Here is a 15,737-nt window from a genome sequence, read left to right on the forward strand (position 1 = left end):
TTTATACCAATTTTAAACGAAGTCTAAATATCTTGTTTGAATCCCTACGGTAAGGTACAACATCCATGCCTATGTATTCAACCATTCACACATTGATTCAACAAGTGCATACCTAAAAACAGGGCTTTTCACAAGACCTAGGTGCCTTCCTAAATTCAAGGGGATGAAGATGAAATTACCTAAGAGGCAGAAGGAAACAGAGCTGCACAGAAATACAGTAGGAGTGGTATCTGTAAGGCAGAGAAAGGGACAATTTCTCCTGAGAAGTGATTACCTGAGGAAGCCTTTGAAGATAACACAGAGGAGGGAAGCACCCAGGCTGAGAAAACAGAGGCTGGGTGTGGAGAGCAGTCCACGGGGCTCCCACAGAGCTGACAGTAGGGTGATCACATTATTTCTCATCCAAACTAGGATGCCTCTGAGAGGGAAAGAAGGCACTATTACTAATTTTGTCAGGACAAAAGGTGTAAATCTGGAATGTCCTGGACAAATGAAGACATACAGGTGCTTGGCTCAGTGAAACTGACCATTCAGTACCCTCTGAGCCCTCAGCTGGGGTGCCTGACGCAAGCGCACTGTTGTCCTGAGGCATCAGATTTAGAAAGGCACCAAAGCAAATCATTTTTGAAAGCATCTTTAGAATATGTCTGAGAAATCTCTCTGGGTACATTCTGCAGATTTCAAAAGACACAACTTCCAACATGGGCATGGCAGATGTCCAACTCAAATGGAGCTAAGTGAGTTTGCTCATCTCAGGATAAACTCGAAGTAAGAGAAACTAAAAATCGGAAAAACAAACATATTAGGTAGTGCTTATTGAGCGCTTCTTAAGCACCACACACTGCTCTGTATATTTCAGACACACATCACCTCATTTAATCTTCACCACAAAGCTATGGGGGGGGGGGCTTTCCATTTTAGAGACAATGTAACTAGACACAGACTTAAATATCTTTCCCCAAGGCCACACAGAAAGGAAGAGGGAGAACCAGAGTCTGATTCAAGCACCTAACTCCACACCCTCTATTTTTCTCACCACTCTTCTGCCTCCTGAATAATCCAGACATGCAACATGTGGGCTGAGTGCTGCCCAAGACCCTCGAGTACAGTCCTGCTGAAAGTATTAGCTAGAACATTCTTTACCTAATTACCCCTGTCAGGCGACCAAGCACTGGTGGCCAGCAGTGCCTAGCCACCTGCCCTCCTCTACTACGTGGAACTAGGCAGGTGCCAAGTGTCCTGCCAGCAGCCTGGACCATTCACATAATTGTCATGAAAGCTCAGTGTGATTAATTATATACTTTGAGTACTCTAATGCTATGCAATTATTCTGACACAAGGAAAAAGGGTACTACTGAAACTTCCCGTGGTTCTGACTTGTTTGAGTCACTGCTAACGCTCTTATGCCAAGGACATCCCTCTTGGTCTACCACTCTCAACAGCAGAAAAAAGCCAGTGGGGCAGCTTGCAAACACACAGTGTCTGGTTAACTGGTAGAAATACCTGAATATCCCTTGCACTACAGAATCCCATTAATATAAAATAAAAAGGTAGCTAAACTAATCTAGAGGTCTGGTAGAAGACTAACGACAGCCAAAACTTAGCATGAATAAGAAATAGAGCAACTATTCTTTTTTTTTCCAAGTAGCTGGGCGTGGAGCTCAATCTGTGGGCTCACAACCCTGAGGTTATAACATAAACTAAGATCAAGAGTTGGACACTTAACTGACTGAGCCACCCAGGCACCCTTAGAGCATCTATTCTTGAACCTATATGTATAAAATAAAGTCTGTAGAGAAACTATGAATGTTCACACTTTCTTTTATGTCTGCATTTTAAGCTGTAAATAACATTGCCTTATTTTGCTGAATAATGAGGGATGGGTAACTAAAGTATTTAAAAAGGGAAAAAAGAAGAACAGTCTAGTTTAGCACCCCTTGCAGAGCACACAGAGCTACAAAAGGAACTGAACAGATTCTGGGAGAAAGCTTTCTAAGAAAATATCTTGAGTGACCAGGATCAGTAATTTAAAAACAAACAAACAATTTCCCAACAGTTGTCTATTTGGATTTGGTGAAAACAAAACAAAACAAAACAAAACAAAAACAACCAGAGATCAAACAACTGTTTTGAGGAGAGACTGGAAAACAAGAAAGGAGGCAAGTAATTTTTAGGGTATGAAAATTAATACCCTCTGATCACTCCTGAAAACCGAACTCTGAATTGTGACAAAAGCTCTTTGAGTAGGCTGAGAAAAGCAACCACGCCCCTGGCTTTCTGTAGTTATCTTATGTGGCCTAAAATGCATTAGGACAAAGTGAAGTGGAGAGTTGCTGACTGGGCATTAGAGTTTTCTGACCTAAATAATCCAGGCTGCCTATCTATCCAGACAAACTCACTTTGTGATTCAGTTACTGTTTGTGTAATATTTGTGACATGCCACAAGTTTGCGGGCATGGAGTTGTCACCCCCTCCCCCACCACTTAAAAAAAAAATCTAAAGCCAAATGAAGATATTATTTTAAGACCCAGTTCAAGAAATGGTTATGGAGCGGCTGTTATCCATGCAGAACTGATAAATACAGCCCAGCTTTTGCCTGCAAGGAGTCTAATTCATTTAAACCACAGGCCAATATAATATTCATATGTACATTTTTATTATTTTGTTTAAATATAATTTAACTTTGTTTAAATGGATAATAGATGCAAATGTCTGCTTCTTCCCACCTTGGGGCACTCAGCATCTAGGGATATATGCTGATATAAAGGCAGTAAAAGTGCTTCCCTTACACACCTTGATACTGTGATAGTAACAATAATGGTATTAAGAAAAGTAAGGGCTGCTACCTCGGGCAAGACCAAACCATTATTCCAATGAAGCTGGAGGCTCTGGTCAAGTAGCCATGACAGGGAACTACAGCTGCCCAGCTATATTAGCTCTCCACTTCTTCTGCCCGCAGGAATAGTCTTTGGTTCCCTCCAGTATCCCCTAAGTTTAAAGGGAAAAATTAAATCTGGCATTCCAAACCACCCATGCTACTTTAATGATACAGAAAACTTAAAATGGCCAGAGTAATTTGGGGGGACAGTGGAGTGCCGCCATACTGAAATGAGGTACAAAAACCAGCTCTAGCCCCTTAGACATGTGGTTCACTTCTCTATGGCACTCACAGAATTATGTTAAGCACTTTTCATGTGTTTTGTACACAGTATTTAGTAAATAGAGCCTATTACAATAACTTTTAACTACCAAAATACTGTAACAGCCATAGTTTCTTATTAAAAAAGCACCCAAGATCAATGATTGCCACAGTCTGAGCATGGGAAGAGTGGAAGACTACAGAGGGGCCGGGAGAATTTTTTTGAAGGTGATAGACTGTTCTATATTTGGATTGTGGTGGTGGTTACATGAATGTGTGTGTTTGCCAAATCTCATAGAACTGGACACCAACAAGAGCAAATTTTACTTTATGCAAATTATATCACCTTTTTAAAAGTACCAACCACAGTACTCAAATTGGTTTTAATTCAAATAAACCATCTAAAATAACGGGCATTTTAACTCTATTTATTTCTAAAATTAGAAGGAAATCTAAGGCCTAAAATACTACTTCACATTTTAGATCAAGTCTTTGAATTAAAGGCTTGAACTATTTGTGAGAAATGGATGTTACCTAAATAATTAAGTAAATTAAATGTTTCAAAAGAAAGCGTGGATTGTACCGAATGATGTGATGAAATGAAATATGGAAAGAGAAAATGAAAGTGATGTTTTCATTTACTAGATTACTTAAGATGACAAACATAATGGCTCCTTCCCTCAAAATTTGGTAATGGGCCTTTGTAAATAATCTAAAAAGTGTAACGTGATAAGCTAAGGAAAAGTAAAGAAGGCTGGTGATGAATTTCGTGATTTATTTATCTTCTCAATGTATTTGTAAAAGATTCTATAGGGCTGCTCACTCTGAATTTTTCATCAACACTGTTACCATAACCAAGGAGCTCTTTTGGTACAGATCTGTACATCTATTTTGGCAGAAAGTGTAGTTTTACAACAATTTCTTACTCAACACCATATTTACAAAACAGATGGAGTTCCAAAGAAATCATTTTAAATGAGAAGTATAATTCTGGTCAGCCCACAGTGTATTTCTGCATATGTCCTGCATCTCAGCAATAATCCCCTTTCTGTGCCCACTGCTCATCATATATGGGCTGTTATTTCTCCCTCTGACTTGGGGATCCCCACCTAAGAGGAATGTCAAGATGGTAATGAAAATGGAAGCTAGGAAAGAGGCATAGCTCAAAAGCCTGACATTTCAACTAAAGCAACCCCGTCAATATTTGGCTAGCAATTCCCTGCCATGCCCTCAAGCCCCCAATTACCATCTTGCTTACTCATCTACTCTCTCCTCTATCTTTTCATCACCTGACTGAATTCATCCTTTTAACTGGAAAAGAACATAGAGAAACCAGGGAAAGGTGTCATTAGTGTTTCTTCACATGAGCTTCTGCTAAGTGGTTTTTTTTTTTTTTTTTACTATTTTTTTAACAAAAGTGAAATAATTTCTGCCATTCATGTGATAAAATGTACACTTTCATTGCTTTCTGAAATTTGACATTAAAGATCTCTTTATTCTATCAGAATATTGTCTTCATACTATTATGTCTGTAGAAAATAACCCATCAAGTTTCTAAAATCTTGATCTTTCAAGGCACCAATGTAAAGGGAAATATACCAAGTTAGTTACCTACTTAAATATAGCATACCCCTTTCTATAACCCAGGCTTGATCAACTATCAACACTATTTCCATAGTTTCAAAGGGTGTTTAAGAAAATGCACATTGACACAAAGGAAAGAAAAAGGAGTAAATCAAGTCAGTTTAGGAAGTATAAGAAAATGAACAAGATATGAGACTTGTAAATACCAAACCACCAATTTTAGAAATTAACAGAACTTAGAGAAAACAGGTACTTCCTTATCATGCCTCCATTCATTCAGGAAGCAATCTATTGAGCCCCCACTATGTTCCTAGCAATGTGTATCCAGGGATACCCTGGACAACAGCCTGAACAAGAAACCACCTGCCTTCATTAGAAAAAAGAAAAATGACAAAAATACCTTTCAAGGTCTCAAAATTCAAAAACCAGTGATTGTTGAATAATTAATGCTTTCCCCATGTGCTCCTAGAATCTTCAATGAAGAAATGAAATTCACCAACAAGGTCTCAATTCCACATATCAGAAATACTGGCAAATCATCCCTCTTTCCATTCTGAATATAAAATTAAAGCAGCTGTTTTAATTAAATAAGTTACACTATGGATCCCACTATGAACACCAATAAAGCTTGATTTAAAAAAAAAAAAAAAAGTGCAAAAACAGTCCCTCCATAAAATTGGGGAATAAAATTAGGTAGGCTGGTATCTTCCTAAAATTCTACCTAAAATCTACCTAAAAAAAAATCTACCTAAAAAAATCCTACCTAAAATTAGGTAGGCTGGTATCTTCTCTGTAATTTTCACCTCAAATTTCATTAACACCACAATGCGATATCACTACAAGTATCTGGTAGCCAATAAAAAAAGACATGACACATAACTCTGTTAACAGGATTGATTATCACACAGAGCTGAAACAACTTCCATGGAAACATAAGCTACAAAGTAAAAGAAAATATAAGTCACCTTTTAAAAGCCAGGTAAGCAGCAAAAATAGGTTATTTTCCTTAAACTCTCAACACCTACTGCAGGTAGTTAATACACTTGATCTTTAAGCCCTTCACTTGTGCCCTTGCCCAGACATAAACTGTACAAACAGATGACAAAGCGAAAAGCAGTTTCACAACTGCCTGTTACAGAGAGTAGGAAGGTGGTATATTTCACTAGATTACTGCAGAAGCTGATAACACCATGAGACACTACAGAATATTTAGAAGATTTCTCAAGGTCCAATTAAATTTCAAATACCCCCAGGGCCAATTCTCTTTACTGTGGCCTGTTTTGCCCTCTCCCCCACGGGTTATCGGCCACAGGAAGGGTGGGTGCAGACCTGTCAACGCGCTTTGCTGCTCACTGTCTTGGTAACCTCTTTATTTTCAGAAAGCAATGTTTTCATATTTGCTCTGAACTTAAGCAGAATGAGCTACTCTTGCCTAAGGCTCTGCTTTTCTTAGCTCATCAACTGTTTTTTTGTTTTGTTTTGTTTTTTACTTCGTATCACGAGAAATATTTTTACATTAAAAAATGTAGTATTAGAATGAAACCAGCACAAACTCAAAGGAGTTCCTAATACTACTTATTGAGTTTAAAATGCACAAAACAATTGCTGACTTTCTTCTGCTAAGTAACACTATGCAAAAGATATCAAAACCCGCAAACTGCTCAAAAGAACTTCCACAGAACTGGAGGCCTGCCTACTGCAGCAAGGAAAAGATTGAATTGTGCAGAACTGTAATGTCTCAGTGCTTTTGAGCCTAAGAAAGCGGAAATCTTCACTTATGTTCAGAAACCTACTCCATTCCCCTGCGTGACTGAGTGACCAGGGATTTTGTACCCTCCAAGTATAACCATTTTGCTAGAGGCAACTAGATACAGATGAGAAGAAACCTATTGAATAAGCTCTGTTCACCACCTGGGATTTTCAAGAAAATGTTTTCACAAAACCAGTGTCTTTAACATACAATAGACACCTTACAGGGAGTCTGTTACCAGCCAAGGCTACCACAGAAAAGCACGTCCTGCCCAACCAGGTACAGGCCATAATTCCAGGCCAGTCCTGAGAGAGATGACAGCCTCAAGTTCAACTGGGAATGTCTGAGCACAGCTCCCCCTGCACTAATTAGGGATCACCTCTCCATTCTTTCCAAATGCCATTTGCATCCAATGCCTGCTCCAGCACCCCAAGCACCCATGCACCGGTGGTTCCCCTTAGCAGGAGACTCCTCTTACAATCCTCCTCCTTCCACCACCACTTCCCTCTTGGGAACTGACCCCAGGGGCGACTGGGGGTGGGCGATGATAGCCCTTCTCCCACCTACCTTAATGATGCTGCTCCGGCGGGGCAGGCCGCCCGGTTTGCTTTCCCGGGGGAGGGGGCAGGCGGTCGGAGCGGGGATCGGGGCGAGCGCAGCGCCGCGGGGTCCCCTGGCGGGGCTGGCTCGGGCTTCGTCCCCGGACACGCCGAGGCTGCAGTCTCCGTTGGAAACCCCGCCGCTGTCATAGCGCGCCCGCCCGTGGCCGAGGCGACCTCCCCCGCCGCCGCCGCCGCCGCCGCCTTCCCCGGCTCCAGCTTTCAGGGCGCCCTTGGAGCCGAGGGCCGGGCCCGGGGAAGTGGGCAGGGCCCCGCCGGCGGCGCCCCCCCGGCCGCACTCCGCCATGGGCGCCCCACGACCCGCCAGCACAAAGCCGCGTCCCCGCGTCCCCGCGTCCCCGCCGCCGCCTCGGGCCGCCGCGCGCGGCCCCTCCTCCTCTCCTCCTCCCGCCGCCGCCTCCTCGGCCGCTTGCTCCTTCCGCTTTTTTTTTTTTTTTTTTTTTTTAATTTAGATGTGATGTTTGTTTCAAGCTCGCGTCGCACACGGTTCAAGTCGTGGCGGCAGAATTATCGCAAAATTCCTGCGGGGAAGAGAAAGAGACACAAGTCAGCTCCGGCGGCGGCGGCGGCGGCGGCGGCGGGGCCGGGGCTCCCAGTACCTGGGAAAGGAAAACACGCCCCGGCACACGCGCCGCCGCGGGCGCCAAAAATAACCCGCGCGGGCCGGGCGCCCACCAGGCCACGGGGCACCCACCCCGAGGTAACGCGGCGGCTGCCTCAGGGCCTCGGGGCGCTCTCCCCGGAGACTCAGGGCACCCCTCCCCCGCGGGGATCGGAGCGCCCATCACGCGGGAACCCGGCGCCCGGCCCCGGGCGGGGGTGCCCACCTCGGGCTCAGGGAGAAGGGAAGCGGCGGACGGCCGCCGCTCTCTGGCCTCGCCGAGGCGCCTCCCGAGGCTCTCGCGGCCCTGGCGGGCGGGGTGGTGAAGCCGGGTCTCTCCGGACCCCAACTCCCCAGGGCCCGTCGCATGCCGAGCCCCGCCACGTCCCCCCCAAAGTCGCCCTGCGGCCTGCCGCACCGAGAGGAAGCGCACAGCGGGCAGGGGCGGCCAGGCTGAGAGTGGCGGCGCGGCCCCGGGCAGCGCCTGAAGGGGGCAGCCCAGAACCCCCGGCCCCTGCCCGCGGCTGTCTCCTCCCGGCTCCGCGATGCCCACTGTAGGCCGCGGGGACCCTCCCCAGCCGCCCCCGACCCACCGCGAGCCTCCCGGGCTCCCACCCGAGGTCGCCGCCGTCGTGGCTGCTCCCGCCGAAGCCGGGTCACGGGGCCGCGGGAACGTCGCTGCCAGCGAGCGGACAACCAGCAGCGGCCGCGGGTCCTGGATACCCCAGTTACCCTAAAGCTGCGACAACTGCCAATCACCCGCCCGGCGCCGGAGGGGCAACGACCGAGCAGGCCGCGGGGCCCGGAGCGGAGATCTGGGGCTCGGGGGCTCGGCCCCTGCGCCTTCCTGCCTGCCCCCAGCCCGCGCGCGGGACCCGTTCGCCTCCCACCCAGCTCGGGAAAAGGCCCTCCGGACGTTCCTCTCTGGGCTTCCCCACTGGGTCAGACCTATTTCACATACAGAAACCAATTCCGTTCCCCGGGCTCCTAAGCTGTGATTTGATTCAACTGGTTGCAAGGATGCTGGAACTCCGGCGGGGCGCGGTGGGGGGAGGGGGTTGGGTGAGGAGGGCGGCGAGAGGTGAAGAGTAGAGGACCTCAGCTGAGCCTGTTCTGTACCCTCCGAATCAATCGCCCTACAGGGATTTATCACCGTCGTGCCTCCCTCCCAGTGTCCTTCCTGATCCCGCCGCCAGGGACGCCGGCTCATGTAGCCCTTTGCGGGTCTCAGCTTTAGGTCAGACTTATCTTTGGGGACAGGATCCTACTAGGATCACAACAGCCAGTCCCGCTTCTCTCGGTCCTTTTTTCTTCTTCCCCTCCCCTAATGCTTCAGGTAGAGAGACCTGCCAAAAAAATCAACCTAATCTTGCCGCTCCCCAGCACAAACATCTCCCCAGAATCTCCATCCCCCCCCCCCCCCCCCCCCCCCCCCCGCCACACACACCCAGCTAGATGGGCTGCCAACTCCTCCCGGTGGTCCCCAGGCCCCACCCAGGCTGGCCCCTCCCACCTCCCCATCCAAGGTTCCCTGCCTTTAGCCTCCAGCACTTCTTCAGGACCCCAGTTCTTGTCCAACTAGTGTGTTTCCTTTTCTGAGAATGCGCTTCCCGAAGGGAGCAAAGGATAGTCTGCTGGGGGGGTGAACTTAAAGACTTTGCTTTCATAAGCATAATGTTGTAGCAAACTGCCAAGTAGCCTCTGAGGAAACGGACTTTACATACATATACATACCCACCCTTGCCTCTGAAGCAACTTCAAATACCATCATGTTATTCTTGGGGGCGTTTTAATTCTTCTGATCTTCTGGATTCATGTTTTTGTAACCCATCAGGAAAGCTTTTATTCATCTCCAGCCAATCTGGGCCTACACACTAACAGAAATATTTTCACATTGATGGACCACAATGTTTTAATATTTTATTCAGTCCCATCCTCTTCTCTTTTTTTCTAGATTTTGTTCAAAAAAAAATTTTCTGTCATGCTAGTTTTGCAAAAAAATATTATTCAAATAATTCAAATCAGGCTCTTAATCTGCTTTCTATCGGATTTATAGTCATAGTAGCCAGTGAATGAATATGCTGAAGGGGAGGAAAGGAAAACTCCTGCGCCTTTATTCTTCACATTCTCTCATTTTGATGCTTTGAGTAATTGCCTGAAGGTCTTGCTGCCCTTTCCTGCATTTACCAATCACTAGCAACATGCTCTGAGCGTCCTATATCTTGCAGCTCATACCATGAGTTTCCCCCGGTGAGCGGGGGGACAAATACAGATTTAAACCTCCAGGATTTTTTTTTTTTTTTTTTATAAAACCACCATCTAATTCTCCTAATGCTCTCCAAAATGAGCACCTATCTGTCTCACTCTGGACTCCCAGCAGGTCAAACCAGGGAGACTTCGTTGAAATAGACTTGGCATTTAAATTAAAACGTTTCCCAAAGCATCTTGGCAGACCTGTAACTAGAGATGCCAGAAGCCCAAGGCCTGTGCCAGGTTCCTTTTTATCCCCCTAAGTGCTTGTCTCCCACAAGCTGCTGGTCACACGCCTGCTGATGTTATAGCTGTACTTTTGCATCACACCAACAGTCAGACTATTGGTACCATTTCTCCTATATGGTGATGGGAAGGAGCAACCGGCTGCACCGCTCCCAACAGGCTTTTTAATAGCTAAACTCAGATTTTTTTTTTTTTCACTAAAAACAGCAAAGTAAGCAATTGTTTCTTCTCCTTCCTGCTTATCTCTCTGCAGTTACCAAGTGATTGCTTTCCATTTCTCCTGTTCCATGAGCAGTGTTATTAAAGAAATTATGAACATTTTGCCAAAATCTTGCGGAAGTGTTTTCATTGCATTGTAAAATTCATAGAAGTTAGAGTTAGAAATAAGAGCCAAAATATCATAGTCATTCATCAGCAAATTCTTTCTAATGCTTTCTTCAGAGAAATGTTCAGAGCAGGGAAAGAAGAGATAGGCAAGACACAAATAAAATGCTCATTCTGGATAACTCCCTGGTGCTCATTCCAATGAGCACCATATCAATATATACTTGGTTAGATGTTCATGAGTCATTTGCCTGTAACGTTAAAAGTCAATAAATACCTTTAAACACTCATTATCCGGTTACACAATACATTGATTTACAAAGCAATACATAGCTTGATTTAAGTTTTCTTCATATTTCAGTCCATCTCAGCTTTTAATCATCATTGTCACCCTTACCAAACTGTCTTCTGTTTGTTTGTCTCTTTAATTTGATGGCTAGAACATAAGCTGTTCAGGCTCCCTGGTCCATAATAACCTTCCTTCAGCCTCCCAAAATAACACTGACGCTGTTTACTGACTTCTTGCCGTCATTTATACCCTTGTAGGTTATGAATTCATATCTAGTTTCCAGTTCGCAGGCTCTAACGTTACAACGCTCTAAATTTTTCTGACTCACTGAGCACTTGGCCTTCAGATTATTTTTTCCCCTCAATGTATTATAACAATTTTCATTTCCCAAATCTCAATCTCATTTATTTTTGCATTTCGCCAAAGACACAGTTCAACTTTTAAGCCTTCATATTCGACTGCTCTCTGTATGCTTAATATGAAAGCTTAAGTAGAGCAGAAAGTAGAAGAGCAAAATGCTTTAAGGAAATACCAGATTATATCAACATACCAGTCCACACTGACTACCCATTTGCCTCCTGAGTTAATCCAAGACGTTGATTTTAATCTAGTGTGCTCCTAAGGCTTGGATTATGTTTATTTTATCATGATCCTGAATGAAAGATATGTAGCAGCTGCCGTTCTTCCTAAGCCCCAAAGAGGAAAGTTAGACCTGCCAAAAGCTTTCATTTTCATACTCTTCTTCTCCTCTGACACTAAAGATCCTTCACCCATTTTCCTTGGCTCCACCTTTTACAAGTAGATATGGCTGCCAAGAAGCTGGGCACTCGGGGAATTACACCGACACATTCCCGCCTGTGAGGAACAATTCATTAAATCTTCCTCAGTAGCTATTGAGCTAGGCAGCACTTTGAGGGAATCCGTTAATTATTGAGAATTTGATAAGATTATCCCATCAACAAAAGTAACAATATTATTTGCTCTAAAAATTGCCATTGCTGGGGTAACTGTGTGGCTCAGATGGCTAAGCGTCTGCCTTTGGCTTGGGTCATGGTCCCAGGGTCCTGGGATTAAGCCCCACATCGGGCTCCCTGCTCAGTGGGGAGCCTGCTTCTCCCTCTCACTCTACTGTTCTCTTCCTTGTGCTCTCTCAGTCTCTCTGTCAAGTAAATAAATAAAATCTTAAAAAATAAAAATAAAAATAGGAGCGCCTGGGTGGCTCAGTGGCTTAAAGCCTCTGCCTTCGGCTCAGATCATGATCCCGCATCAGGCTCTCTGCTCAGCGGGGAGCCTGCTTCCCCTCCTCTCTCTCTGCCTGCCTCTCTGCCTACTTGTGATCTCTGTCAAGTAAATAATAAAATGTTTAAAAAATAAAATAAAGTAAAGTAAAACTTACCATTGCTCCTCGTGCTACTTTTGTAAGCTTACATGTCTTTGAATGTATTTCTATTCTTATTCTCTTATAGGACTCACTGCAAACTGAAATGCCCATAAGAAGCCAGGTGGATAATGTAATGAGTAAAGCTGGAAGGATGTGTTTCATAATAACATCGTAATTTATAGTTTTGCAGCAGTGACATGTTTGCATATCGAGAACAGAGGAATACTCTTCCTGATTCATCTTTGTTTTTTTAGTCTTAAAAGACCCTTGGATATAAAAAATATTTCTCTTTCCTCCTAACTCTAAGGAAGATAGTGTGAGCTTAATGATAAATAACACCAGCCAGGTGTGGGGCAGCGATACGGAGTGATAGGGACTCAGATAACCTGGTAAGTAATCTTACTGTTGCCACAAGGGAATCCTGGCCCAATGCTGCCAGGATAATCTTATTTTTTCGGAGAAGCCAAAAATCTGGAATATAAAATTAGCTATTGTGTTAGTTCATTCTCTTAAGAGAAGGACACCCACGAAGTGAAGTCTCCCTGTATTGTTCTTTATAAGTCTAAAGAAAGGCCTATTTTTTCCTATCCCACCTCCTAACAGCATGATGAGCAAAGTGTTTTTTGGGGTCTTGTCAAAATGATTTCCAAGGATAGCTTTATTTTAATGAGCTTAAGAAATCTGATGACCATATCATTTTCAGCATCCCAGTATGTGATGTATGGCTTCCAACTTACTCCCCTTCATCTACCCATGCCCATCTCCCCATCCCAGAACTATTCCATCTCTGAACTCTAAAACTCAGAAACCCATTGTCCAGCCAAAAACTCTGCCCTTCCAGCAGTCCCTTTCCTTTATTTCCCCACCTGCCAGCCTTAGCAAAACATGGGCTTCCTCCACCCCTCCCGCTCTCTTGGTCCATTAGTCTATGTTTTCATTCCTTTCCTTGGGCCTCAGGTCCAAGACTTTCAACCACATTCGCATCAGCATTCTAGGTCCTTCACTTCTGTGTCCTTCTACTCTGCCCATCTTGAATCTACAGCTTTGCATACATCTAACCATACAACCAAGGCTGCCACTCTGTGAGAAAGAAAAAAAAATTCCTATGGCCATGTTGACTGAATGAGTGATAATTTATGTGTTCAGTGGGACCTTTGGTGTTCCAAGGCACTATTTTACCCTTTCCTAATTGGCTCCAATTTCCATTCTCCAAACTCTTCCAGTTGGCCCACTGTCTCCCACACCATCTGAGCCATAGTCCTAGAATTCTACTTCACACACACAATAAAATACATTAAAAAAATAGGTTGCTTTAACTTCCCCTCCATGCTATTTAACCTTACCTCACCCATCGCCCTTGATCTTAAGCTAACCCTAAATCAAAAACCATGTATGGGGACGCCTGGGCGGCTCAGTTGGTTAAGCGGCTGCCTTTGGCTCAGGTCATGATCCCAGCGTCCTGGGATTGAGTCCCACATCGGGCTCCTTGCTCGGCAGGGAGTCTGCTTCTCCCTCTGCCTCTGCCTGCCACTGTGTCTACCTGTGCTTGCTCGCTCTCTCTCCCTCTATCACTGACAAATAAATAAATAAATAATCTTAAAAAAAAAAAAAAAAACATGTATGACTGTCTTCTTCAATCATTGGACTCTTCCGTTCTGATGCGTCTTTTTCTCTGGGGACCAAAGGGTTTCACAACTTTTTTTGGCTGAAAGGACAGTGGGGTCTTCAACCTCAAAGTCAATCATACAAGGACAAGAATCAAGGGTTTGAAAGGAAGCCTAAATCAAAGAGAGAAGAAACTTCCTCCTCCTGGGCCACCTTCTCCTTGTTGGCCTGGTGTGTCTTCATAGGAGCTCCAGGGAAGTTAGGAGGAAAATAAGGCCTCCAAGAGCCAGGAGAAGACTGCCTTCATCAGAAACTCCATAAGGCTGGGCCTGTGGACTCTCCAGATAGGAACATCATGTGGCCAGTTTCAAGTTGCTCTTTGTGGTATAATTCCCCCATGCTGTAAGCAGGGAGAGGTTAAGTATTAAAGCTCCTCTCCATTGTACTATCTCTCTACTTCCCTTTTATATAAATATATTCTAGATATAATTTCCTAGTAATTTTTCAGTTACCAGTCTATTGTAACTGATTTCCTTCCTCTTCTACTGAAACTGCCCTCCCAGAGGTCATGGTTGACATCCTAATTAACCAACCCAATGGCTACCTTTTAATCTTTATCTTTTTTGCCCTTCGTGGAACATTTGATGTTGTTAACTCTCCTTATATCATTGAAACTCTCTCTTTCCCTGCTGAGATTTTTTTGCCTGGTTGTGCCACAGGAATCGCAAACTCAACATGCCTTAGTCTTTACTCCAAACCTCTATTCTCCTGTACTCCATATTTCTTTTTGTGGTACTCTACCCACAGAGTAGCATTATGAAGAACTCAACATCAGCCTCAACTCCCAGTGCCCCTTGTTCCAGTTAACTCTTAAGGCACAGTTAACCATATAAATCAACCTAGAAATGGATCTATGTTGTCCTATTCCCACCAGAGTGACCTAGTTTACTGTCTCACTACACATGGCTTGGACTATTGCAGAAGCCTCCTAACCCTGGCTGACTCTAGACCCCCTTCCTTGCCACCCCCCCACCCAGCTTCAATCTATTTCTCAAACCACAATCAAAATTTCCCTGTCTGGATCACCTGTCAACCTAAAAGTCTCCGACAGTTCCACTTCAAGACAAACATCATTCTCCTTAGCCAACACACATGGCCCATCATAGCCAGGTCCCCAGATTCCTCTCTAGCCTCATCTCTACATTCTCATCCTCTATATGTTTGCTAGGTTTAGAATTCCTGTTTCCCTCTCTCCAATGGAAGAACTTAAAGGCATCCTTTAAGCAAGCACAAATGTTTCTTCCATTGATAAAATGTTCCTGACTCCAGAAGACATAATGACTTACTCCTCAAGGCTCTTAAAGCACTTAGTATATCCCTCTACTACAGGCCTCATTATACTACACTGTAATTATTTATGAGTCTTTTCCCCATGAGTTTGAGCTCAACAGAGCACAACTTAGAAGGCTTTTCTCCATGCTAACTGAGCTTATCAGAGTTTGACAGTACATAAGGTTCACCTTCCAACTCTGTACCAGCCTAGGACTTGACATGTAACAGATCCTCAGTAAATTTGGTTTCAATAAGCCTTTATAAAAATCCTCATAGGTTTATAAAATCTTTTTTTTATTTCATAAGGCCTTTTCCTTTGGATATGCTGAGTATGTTTTAGTCTCTGCCTTCCAATTTTTATCCTTATCTTTTCTAATTATCTGATTCCAATAAATCCCTTCATGTAGCTAACATCTGTTAAACATATACGTACACTATGAAGAACTATATTTAATGCTATGGGGGGAAGGTGACTAGGAGTTTGGGGGTAGGAGAGAGTTTTAGTTTCCATTGTGCACACATTACAGTCTCAGTTTTAAAAGTACTTAAAAATAATAAATTAAAGGAGCAGTCCCAGCTCTGTCACGGTTCAGTAAAAAGTCTGACCCAGCTCTGA

General features: G+C 44.3%; 1 protein-coding gene across 1 annotated transcript in view; it reads right to left on the reverse strand.

Annotated features, from left to right (window-relative positions):
* The window catches only part of PLCL2 (phospholipase C like 2), a 190,759-nt gene extending 183,366 nt beyond the window's left edge, over positions 1 to 7,393 (reverse strand). Inside the window, exon 1 of the mRNA XM_059390876.1 lies at positions 7,041 to 7,393. Within this exon, the coding sequence (XP_059246859.1) occupies positions 7,041 to 7,379 (339 nt within the window). The 5' untranslated portion in view covers positions 7,380 to 7,393. The remainder of the gene's footprint in view (positions 1 to 7,040) is intronic.
* Between the last annotated feature and the right edge of the window lie 8,344 nt (positions 7,394 to 15,737).

This window comes from Mustela nigripes, chromosome 2, assembly GCF_022355385.1.
Source record: "Mustela nigripes isolate SB6536 chromosome 2, MUSNIG.SB6536, whole genome shotgun sequence".
NCBI classification, from domain to species: domain Eukaryota; kingdom Metazoa; phylum Chordata; class Mammalia; order Carnivora; family Mustelidae; genus Mustela; species Mustela nigripes.